A 10,371-nucleotide genomic window follows, 5' to 3' on the forward strand; every position below is an offset into this window, starting at 1 on the left:
TTATTATTTAGTCTATATTTACACTGCCGATCAACTTCTTTCTCTTTCTTAGTTCAGCAAGCCTAGCAACAACTGCTTACGGTAGAGTAAAGCGAATCCTCTCGCAAGCTTTCTGGCTTGAAACGGAGGGATATTCAGAAAATGTTCAGATGGAGAAGTGGTTCCCTTTGTTCTTTCATTGTTTCTCTACGAACTGGTGGATACAACGACAAACACTTACCTTCTCTTCTTTTTGCTCCCAATACCAGACGTTCCCATCAGCCTTAAAATACACAATCCACCTTGAAAGTAACTACGAATGTCGGGAGAGTTTGTATTCCATTCTTTTTCGTTCTCTGCCCTCTTTTAGCGTAGGATTAAGTTGCCGAGCACGTTGCTGCAAGCTGTAGCCCCCCGCCTTAGTGAATCGGTCACGTTTAGGACCCTCTAAGTCCATCCTAATTCTGCCAGTAGAACTGACGGTATTGGAGCTCTAAACTTTCAAAAGGAAAGGGGCCCGCAAGTATCCAGAAAACTTATGTATCCCTTGAAATTTTTTACCAGTGTATTTTTGTACCACATCACCAAATAGAATTTGCCAAGAAATATTAGATATTTCTTCGAGGAAAGTGTGTGTGTGTGTAAGTTTCTTCTTAGCAATGTGCTGCTTAGACAGATGGAGTAACAAGGCAGGTTTGTACGGACATTTAACGGAACGAGTGGGTTTTCCATAACGTTTGTTATGCCATGTGTTTTTTCAAAACACTACTGGAACTGAGAAAGGAAGCAAAGAGAAATTTGAATTATAACGTTGCGGAATGACTTAAAGAGGGGCGCTTGCTTGAAATGAATTAGTGTAAAAATTGGCCTCAAAAGCAAAAAGTGAGATTTTTAAAGTTGAAAGACAATTTTAACTCTATGATTCCAAAATTTAGCAAGTGACTTTTCTGGTTAGCGTGTGATACATGTCAGAGTTTAGTGTCCAGCCTGGTGGGCATTCCTGCCCAAACCCTGTTTAAATCTGATTATGATGTGATTTGTTGAAGTCATGAATACGAAATGATCCTTGTGTATCCATAAATGTGAACTTGGGGTTTTTTGATCTCCCGCTTTTTTGTGTGCGCCCAGTAGCTGCAGCAGTGGAAGACAGTGATTGGCTCCAGTGCTCCTAGAAGGATTTGGGCTGAAGCCAGGGGAACAGAACCAGAGGATTCCCTTTCCAGAGACCATCAGGCCCCACATGCCTTATCTTTCCCTTCTCCCCTCATGGGTGCTCAGAATTTCAGTATGGCTTCAGCAGCCCATAGGTAGGCCTCAACACTGAGTGTCATCACTTAGGTTTCTACACGTTTGGCCCTGATGGGAAATAAACAAAAATTGGGGTAATCCAAATAAATTGTGGGTCTTGAGGTTTGTGTATTATTTGATACACCAACATTGAACACTACTTTCTCAGATTTTTTTTTTCTACATTCAGGATCAATTGTGAGAGGCCCTGGTGTCTCATAGGAAAATATTGCAACAAAACAAGATAATTGGGGGAAAGGCGTTGCAGTAGGAAAAGTGGCTTTTCTTTGATGGCATTTAATTGGAATTAAAAGATTCTTGAGCTGTAAACATTATTTATTCAGCACACATAAGCAGGCATTGTTTTATCACCATCATAATTATGGTGTCCTTTAAACTGGCTGATAGCAGGAAAGATAAGGGAATGTGCCTGTAGATTCAGATCAGGTCCTGCTCCTTTCTTTTTTTCCCTGCCATCCTCCCTCCCCTCTCTCTTTACTACCCTCCCCCCCCATTCCTTCCATGGTCACTAGGGTCCCCCACAGCCCTTGAGATGAGGAGAGCAGGAAGATTGTGGCCTAACCATTTCTTACATCGTGAAAGTGATTTGTACCACACTCTAATTTGACACAATCTATAACCTTCTTGTCTCCCATGTTTATAACTGCTATTTAGCTTGCAATATGTGTTACCTGAAGAGTTGCCTATTGCTCACCTGTATAAAATCTTGTCCACTAGGGTTTGTTGCTTTACCTTTGTCTAATTTAGAAAGCACACTCTCAGGGCTTTTTCAGAACAAAGCCTCACAAAACCCCCTTTACCTCCAAGGATTTGCAAATTTATAAAGGCTGCATTGAATTCAAGATGGGTCAGGGGGCAAAAAAGGGTAGAAGGTCACTGCATTTTGATTATGGGTCAGTAGACAACATGGCATATACTCTGTGTCCCAAACTTCTGTTAAAAACAGAATTTTTAAATGCCTAAGAAGAGAAGGATGGGCCCTTTTGGAGACTTGCCCTGATTTGTTTGGATGAGACAAAAAAGAAAAATATTAAAGAAAATGTACTGAGTTATAATTTAAGTTGTTCCTTAATTTAGCCATTTCCTCCTCCTCCGTTCTCATTTTCCTCTCCCCAAAAGCAGAGAACATGTGATATGACATAAATTTAGGTAAGGAAATGTTGACTCTCACACAAGATTTTATTGTCCTATATCCTCAATTAATTCAGCCATATAAGACTTTAAATTATTATTATTTTAGACTTTGTTATGTTGTAAGTATTATAGTTACTTTTGGCTAACAGTACAAGGGACTTCTTTTATTCTTCTAACCAGTATACTTACATTGTTGAGGCCTTTGTGATGTTCCTTAGTCTTTTCTGTCTGAATTCATTTTGAACAAAATGTGCCAGCAATCACTAAAACAAATGTATATGGTGAAGAGTTAGGTGATGGTGGTGGGGTTGGGAGGGGGGGGGCGATCCTCATTTAAATTATGTATGTATGGGTGAAGGCTGGGAAGGGAAAGGATTATTTTAATGCTCTTCAGTACTTTAATTATATGACATTGTAGTGTAGAAATGCAAAAGTACTCTTAGGTTTTCCTTCAGGTTTTCAAAAGAACTTTCCCCATTAGTAAACTACTTCTGCAAATTGCTATTGCATTTCCCAGCTAACCATTTAAAAGACTGTAAATGCCGTGTGCATTACTTCGCTCCAGAGGAAAGAGGTCAGACTGAATTGCAATGGTATTTAAACATAAAATACAGTGAAAATAAATCAAAATAGAACATTTGAAGATAAATGTAGCACATCAGCACAGGATAAGTAAAGACAAATATGTTCATGTTTTCATAGCCCATCACTTTAAAAACTGAAAGTGCTGATTTTTTACAATAAATGCAGAAGTAAGTGGACATTTATGTATTTCTGTCTGTATTTGCCACAGAGGATTTTCCTCTAGCAAGCAGCTTTGTTTTCAAAGCTAAAACACTTTTTATGATAGTGTGTAGGTTATGCATTCCTCACTGACTAAATAATTGCATTTAATTAACAAACTCAATGCATATCATATATATGCCTAAATTCTCAGTTAAGTAATCCCCTGGACCCTCAGAGATGGATATACACATAAATGTTAATTTGGGCGTATCCACCCACATAGGTATATGTGTTTGAGAAACATAGAAGTTGATATATCCTTTCTTAAAAAAGAATTTGAATACAGTCCGTCATCTGAATTGGGTTCATCTTTGATTGTAGAAGCGGCTGACATGGTCAACATATTTATCAAAGAAACCCCCTGGCTTTTGAAGAATAGTACTTTATACATCTGGATCTGCACATCCAGGCAAAGTAAGTAAATTATTGCATAACTTTAAGCATAATTGATAACAGACACCTTTAATTTTTCATCCCCATTCTTTTGGCCAGCTTTCACATTAATAATCTAAGCCATAAATGTTGGTAGCTATTGATCGAAATCCCCTGTGTGCATGCAAATCCATCTTAAAGTCCCCTGCCTTTCATGTGTGAGCGCTCAGGGGCCTCTGCTAGATCTTTTTATCGGGATCGACCCCCAATGTGCCTGGAGAAGACCCCGGATATACAACGTGTCCTGATGGCCACAAGAAAGCTGTCTGTCACACTCTCTGTGTGTGTGAAGGCGTGAGCGCGCGCGCGCGCTCACGCCTTCACACACACACACACACACACACACACACACACACACCCCGATGGGGAAGTTAAAGGAACAAAAGAATGTATTAGACAAGAAGAAATATGTGTAATAGGAGTATTAAAAATGTATAAGTGTGAAGGTACCTGAGTGCACATACAAAGATATTCGCATAAATTGTATACATAGACCCACTTCCCAAATCTTTTGGCCTTTATTTTTCTCCTTTTGACCCAACAGATTGTAACTTTAGTTTAAAAAATACTATTCTGTTAGTTTTAAAAACCACCCATATTGCCAGTATTTTAAAGGTGGAAGGGGAGGAAGGAGAGGAAAAGGTGATTTTGAAATGGTTACTAAGTCATGTTGCCTTGTGCAGGAGGAATAGGAGTGTGTGTGTGTGTGTGTGTGTGTGTGTAAATCTAAATAGGAATTGAGAACAACTAGAACTACCTGGCCAAAAAAAAAAAAAAAAGAATGCTCTAGCCAACCTTTTGTAATGTCTTCTCAGAGGCTTTTTTTGAGTTTACTATTTCTTGGCTGTTTGACTCTTTGGTGGAAATCTTAAAGCTGGGGGAGGGGAATTGGACGGGGTGGGGTGGGAGGGAGAGGGCTGGCAGTATATAAGTGCATCAGGAGGAATTTTAAAACGACCTTATTGTCGCTTGCAGTAGACTCTGGTCATTATACTTAAAAAAAAACACCAGCATCTGCTTTTCCTGGAAACTTTGCTTTCTGCTTAAACCTTTACCATTTTGCCTCCTGCGAAAGTGAAAGAGAAAAACGCGGTGTGATAGATCCAGATGCAAAAGAAAGCCAACTCGGTGGATGGTATTAGCTGTGACGAGGCATTGTTCATTGCTGCCTCTCCGTTACGTTTAAAGCCTGAAATATCACGAGATCCATTCAATGATCCTTCTCTCATTCAAGGGACAAAAATGTAATTTGCTGTAGCTCTGATTTCTTGGATGGAAATGCTAGCCTTAGATTTCAAAGGCAAGAAGTAGACATCGTGGTTTGTACACACATTGATTAAGTTGAAGAGCGGCGATTACATCTGTGCTGAGTGCAACAGTAGTCCAGGGCTGACTTTTCAAATCCCAACCTCTGAGTTACAGGCTCTCTTAAATAGGCTTCCTTAATTTCCGGATGCACTTCTTGAAATTCCCAATTCTCTTCAAAATTCCTGGGAAATTACAAGGAAGATGAGGGTGGGGGTGGGGAACTATGGCCGAGATTTCATTTCATGCAAACTACCTTTTTGTATGTCTGATTCCTCGGTTTTTAATCTCTCTCTCTCTCTCTCTGTGTCTCTGTGTCTCTCTCTCTCTTTGAGCCATACCTGCTTGTGCTAGCCAGACCAGAGCAGGGGAAGCTGGAACTTTTGAATGTGAAGGAAGAAATTATTGTACATTTTTTTTCTTGCAGGCTCAGAAATATCCGTTTATTCTTTTAAGCACACGGATGTGTCTATTTTTGGAAGAACAAGGAAACATATAAATGCCTGAGTTGCATTTATGCTGTAGTTCCAAACACCGAACAGTTAAGAAGATTTTGCTGAATTTTGCAAAGCAGCCAACAAACCGCCTTGGGATCGTGGTAATGCGACTGGGAAGACCTTTGCTCTCATTTGGCAATATTTTGGATATCCTTGAAAATGACACCAAAATAATACTTTAATTTGACTAAGAAGAGGTTAAACAATATTGATATTCATCCAAAGTGATTTTTTTTTAAGCAGATGCTTGGCTTTCATGGGGAAAAAATTGGGAGTTGTGGAAGATTCATTTAAACTACCAACCAAGAGCATCACAGGCCACTGAAATAGTCTGCATCGCACATCAACACTTTCTTTTCATCGTTATTACCTAAAACCTATGGAAGCACCTTGGGCGTTTTACATTTTCTTTTCTTTGCTACAGAAGCAATCTGCTCCATGGAATTCTGACCTGTCGTGAACAGGACCCTGGCTAAGGCTGTGCTGGGGACTCTAGGACCATCCCGCCTCCAATCCAGCCTGGTTAATTGTGAAAAGTGTACACATTTCTGGCTTATCTATGCTTTGTTATGGGTCTGACGTGAAACTACCTCCTCCCCACCCCACCCCCCAGCAGAGAACCAAAATCCAGTTGAATTGTTACAGTGTTTCGGAGCTGGAGCCTTGAACTGCTTCCTTGGTCAAATAACTTTGTTTCTGGTTGTAAAAAGGCATTTTAGGGCGGGGGGGGGAACAAGGATAATCGAGAGAAATTCAAAACGTAAGTCTGTACTGGGGTGGTTCACCGCGCGGATTTAACTTTGGAGCTCCCAGCCGGGCTCCTTGCTCCACTCCCATAAGGGAAATACCAGGCTATTCTGCACGTTTTCACTTAAGCTCCATTTTCCAAAGGACAAGGGGGTGGGGTATATGTATTTAGGCTTGATAATGTTTTAAAACTGCTTTTCTTTGAAATGATAATAGCTATAGCGGTAAAATGCAAATAAAGCAAAAATAGGCAATATTCCTTTAAAGGCGAATATACAGGGCTTTTTTTTTTTTTTTAAAGCGTACACACACTGCTTCTGATGAAGTCTGTGAGTCAGCCTGTTTCTGAGCTCCGATAGTTTAATGGAAAGATTTATATACCGACTGTATTATTTACTTTGGGAGGGGAGGTGGCAGTATAAGGGTATGCTAATTAGTGGGAGATTTTGGGGGGAAGGGGTGGAATATCAATTTTTATTGCATCACCTGTCAGGAGTGTCCAATCAGCGCTGGCTTTAGGGGAATTAATTGATGAAGGTGTCTCCGGACGAGCTCACTTCACTCTGTCATTTTATTTGTAGCTAAAGCAGCGGCGGGAATAGCAGCTGCATTTCTTTTCTCTTTCTCCCTTCACATTCCATTATCATAGTGCTCCAATGGAGAAGGAAGGAATAGAGGGGCCCAGGTACTGATCTGCATCGGGGACTTAGACCAACACACTGGCAGATCAGAAACCGGATGGTTTTTTCCCTCTTTTTTAAAAAAACGAAAACCAAAAAAAAAGCAAGAATCAAGTCAGTGTAATTTCATAGTTTTTTTTTCCCCCCCAATAATTTCGCCTAGAGTTTGGCACTCCCTTCGCCGGGAATAACAGTCTTTGTTATTTTATTAGCAGGATGCCTTGAGACACACGCAGCATCTGGTGGAGGATTAACATACATACATGTGTATGTATGCGTCACGTATATATTTACTGCAAATGGTGGGGATCGTTTAGTGCCCGAGATGGGAGACCTGAAGTCAGGTTTTGAAGAGGTGGATGGCGTGAGGCTCGGCTACCTCATCATTAAAGGAAAGCAAATGTTTGCCCTCTCCCAAGTCTTCACGGATCTGCTGAAAAACATCCCGAGGACGACCGTGCACAAGCGCATGGATCATCTGAAAGTGAAAAAGCACCACTGCGATCTGGAGGAGTTGCGGAAACTCAAGGCAATCAACAGCATCGCCTTCCACGCCGCCAAATGCACTCTCATCTCCCGGGAAGACGTGGAAGCGCTCTACACCTCCTGCAAAACCGAGCGCGTCCTCAAGACCAAGCGCAGGAGGGTCGGCCGGGCCCTGGCCACAAAGGCGCCGCCGCCAGAGCGCGCCGCCGCCGCCGCCGCCGCCAGCCCCCGCCCGGGTTTTTGGAAGGACAAGCACCAACTTTGGCGGGGCCTGAGTGGAGCCGCGCGGCCCCTGCCAATCAGCGCGCAGTCCCCGCGCCCGGGCGCCGCCGTCGTGCGCCCAGCCGCCCATCTACCTCAGATTTTTAGCAAATATCCGGGCTCGCACTACCCGGAAATCGTGCGCTCGCCTTGCAAACCCCCTCTAAACTATGAAACTGCCCCGCTCCAGGGAAACTACGTCGCTTTCCACTCGGACCCTACTTATTTTCGGAGCCTGCTGTGCAGCAAGCACCCGGCTGCCGCCGCGGCCGCCGCAGCCGCCGCGGCCGCCGCCGCCGCAGCCGCCGCCGCTGCCGCCGCCTACTACCAGGCGTCGGCGGCCGGGCCCCAACCCAAGGCGGCGGCGAGCGCCGGAGGCCCCGTGAGCCTGACCTACCGGTGTAAGCGCAAGCGCGGGGGCGCCAAAGACTGCCTGCTGGAGCCCCACGCCGGCGCCCGCCGCCTGCTTCTGCTGCCCAGGTCCTACAAAGCCAAGGCGGCGGCCGCGGCGGCGGCCGCGGCGGCGGCCGCGGCCGCCGGGGCCAGTTGCCTGGAGAGGTTTCATCTGGTTAACAGCTTCTGCCCGCCTCCCCACCACCACCACCACCACCACCACCATCACCACCACCACCATCACCACCACCACCACAGGGCCCAGCAGCCGCAGCCGAATCACCACCCCCCTCATCACCACCGGCCGCAGCCCCATCTGGGCAGCTTTCCCGAGAGTTGCAGCAGCGACTCCGAGTCCAGCTCCTACTCGGACCATGCAGCCAACGACTCAGATTTTGGCTCCAGTTTGTCTAGCTCCAGCAACTCTGTGTCCTCGGAGGAAGAGGAGGAGGAGGGAGAGGAGGAGGAGGAGGAAGAGGAGGAGGACGAGGAGGAGGGGGGCAGTGGGGCCTCGGATTCCAGTGAAGTCAGCTCGGAGGAGGAGGACTCGTCCACGGAGTCGGACTCCAGCTCCGGCTCCAGCCAAGTGTCAGTGCAGAGCATCCGTTTCAGGCGCACCAGCTTCTGCAAGCCTCCCAGCGTGCAGGCGCAGGCCAACTTCTTGTACCATCTGGCCTCCGCCGCCGCTGCAACCAAACCCGCTGCTTTCGAGGATGCCGGCAGACTTCCCGACCTCAAGAGTAGTGTCAAAGCGGAGTCGCCCGAGGAGTGGAATCTGCAGAGCTGGGCCCCCAAAGCGTCTCCGGTGTACTGCCCGGCCAGCCTGGGGAGTTGTTTCACAGAGATAAGGAACGATAGGGTATCTGAGATTACATTCCCACACTCTGAAATTCCCAGTACTGTAAAGAGAACTGAGCTGACAATTAACTGCCTGGCGGAGGGGGCCTCTTCACCTAGCCCAAAGACAAACAATGCATTTCCACAACAAAGAATACTCCGAGAGGCTAGGAAATGCCTACAAGCAACTCCTACTACATACTGTGCAGATAACAACACAATAGCTGCTAGGTTCTTAAGTAATGATTCTTCGGGAGTGGCAGCAAATTCAGAAAAAGATTCCAAAATCCCTCATTGCGCTGAATTTGCTACGGATTTGCCCTCTTCGCCAACTGATCCCGAGGTGGATGCAGCAGCAGCAGCAACTAAAGCCGAGAATCCCTGCACTGACACAGGCGACAAGACATTGCCATTTCTGCACAATATTAAAATCAAAGTAGAAGACAGTAGTGCTAATGAAGAATATGAACCTGACCTTATTACAAATAAGCTAAAGTGCGAGTGCAATGATACAAAGGGTGAGTTTTACAGTGTGACTGAAAGTAAAGAGGAGGACGCCTTGTTAACCACAGCCAAGGAAGGTTTTGCCTGCCCTGAAAAAGAAGCTCCTTCCTTAAGTCCACTGGCTCAGAGTCAGGGCCTTTCATGCACTTTAGGTTCTCCACAACCTGAGGATGGGGAATATAAATTTGGTGCCAGGGTGAGAAAAAATTACCGGACACTAGTACTGGGAAAGCGACCTGTACTTCAGACACCTCCAGTCAAACCAAATCTGAAATCAGCTAGAAGTCCTCGTCCTACAGGTAAAACTGAGACACATGAAGGAACACTGGATGATTTTACAGTTATAAACAGACGCAAAAAGGTAGCCAGCAATGTAGCATCAGCAGTGAAAAGGCCATTTAATTTCATGGCAAATTTTCCTTGTCCACCATCACTCATTATTGGGAAGGATGGGGATTTGTGGCCAGCGTATTCCTTAAACACCACTAAGGATTCCCAACCTCCTCACAAGGCCCATCCTATATGGAAATGGCAGCTGGGCGGTTCTGCAATACCTCTTCCACCTAGTCACAAATTCAGGAAATTTAATTCATAAAAGTGTTTTGGAAGATATTTTCTTGAACCATATTCCCTTCCTTTTGTTGTAAACTGCACAGGATGGTTTGTACAAGTCCATTAATGTGTTACACCCCTTTTGGAGTCCTGGTTTATCGCATTTTGAAGACAGAAATCGGATTACTTTTTTTTCCATTGCGGGTTTTTTTTTTTTTTTTTTGGGGGAGGGGGGGGGGGGGGGTGGGAGAAGGGTTGGTTTACATTCCACAGACTATACTTCAGGCTAAAGACTCAAGTAAAACTCAGTTATTACGGTAGAGCTGGAACACTTTACTGTTTCAATGCTAATAATGCACCTGGTACCTCAATTCAACTGCTACAAATAAATGTCAAAAGGTTGAATAATAAATATTACAATGAGCCATTAAGTTTATGCACTAGATTTCAGACCTGAAAGTGTAACTGTT

The 10,371-nt window shown here is 44.6% G+C and overlaps 1 protein-coding gene across 2 annotated transcripts; it reads left to right on the forward strand.

The window, feature by feature from the left end:
* The first annotated feature begins 6,824 nt into the window (after positions 1-6,824).
* SKIDA1 (SKI/DACH domain containing 1) lies at positions 6,825-10,099 on the forward strand. 2 transcript variants are annotated; one of them, XM_029238933.1, is made up of 2 exons: positions 6,825-7,871; positions 8,112-10,099. In XM_029238933.1, exons 1-2 carry the CDS (start codon positions 7,194-7,196, stop codon positions 9,942-9,944), a joined length of 2,511 nt encoding a protein of 836 aa, XP_029094766.1. In that variant the 5' UTR covers positions 6,825-7,193; the 3' UTR covers positions 9,945-10,099. The 2 variants fall into 2 exon arrangements, with proteins under 2 accessions (XP_029094766.1, XP_029094765.1); XM_029238932.1 differs by having other exon boundaries at positions 6,825-10,099.
* The last annotated feature ends 272 nt before the right edge of the window (positions 10,100-10,371 follow it).

The sequence above is a fragment of the Monodon monoceros genome, unplaced genomic scaffold (assembly GCF_005190385.1).
Source record: "Monodon monoceros isolate NGI ecotype Baffin Bay Population unplaced genomic scaffold, NGI_Narwhal_1 Super_Scaffold_21, whole genome shotgun sequence".
Taxonomy (NCBI): Eukaryota; Metazoa; Chordata; class Mammalia; order Artiodactyla; family Monodontidae; genus Monodon; species Monodon monoceros.

What these genes read in the sequence shown, in the direction of transcription:
- SKIDA1 (XM_029238932.1), top strand. Translation starts at nt 7,194, where the DNA reads ATGGGAGACCTGAAGTCAGGTTTTGAAGAGGTGGATGGCGTGAGGCTC.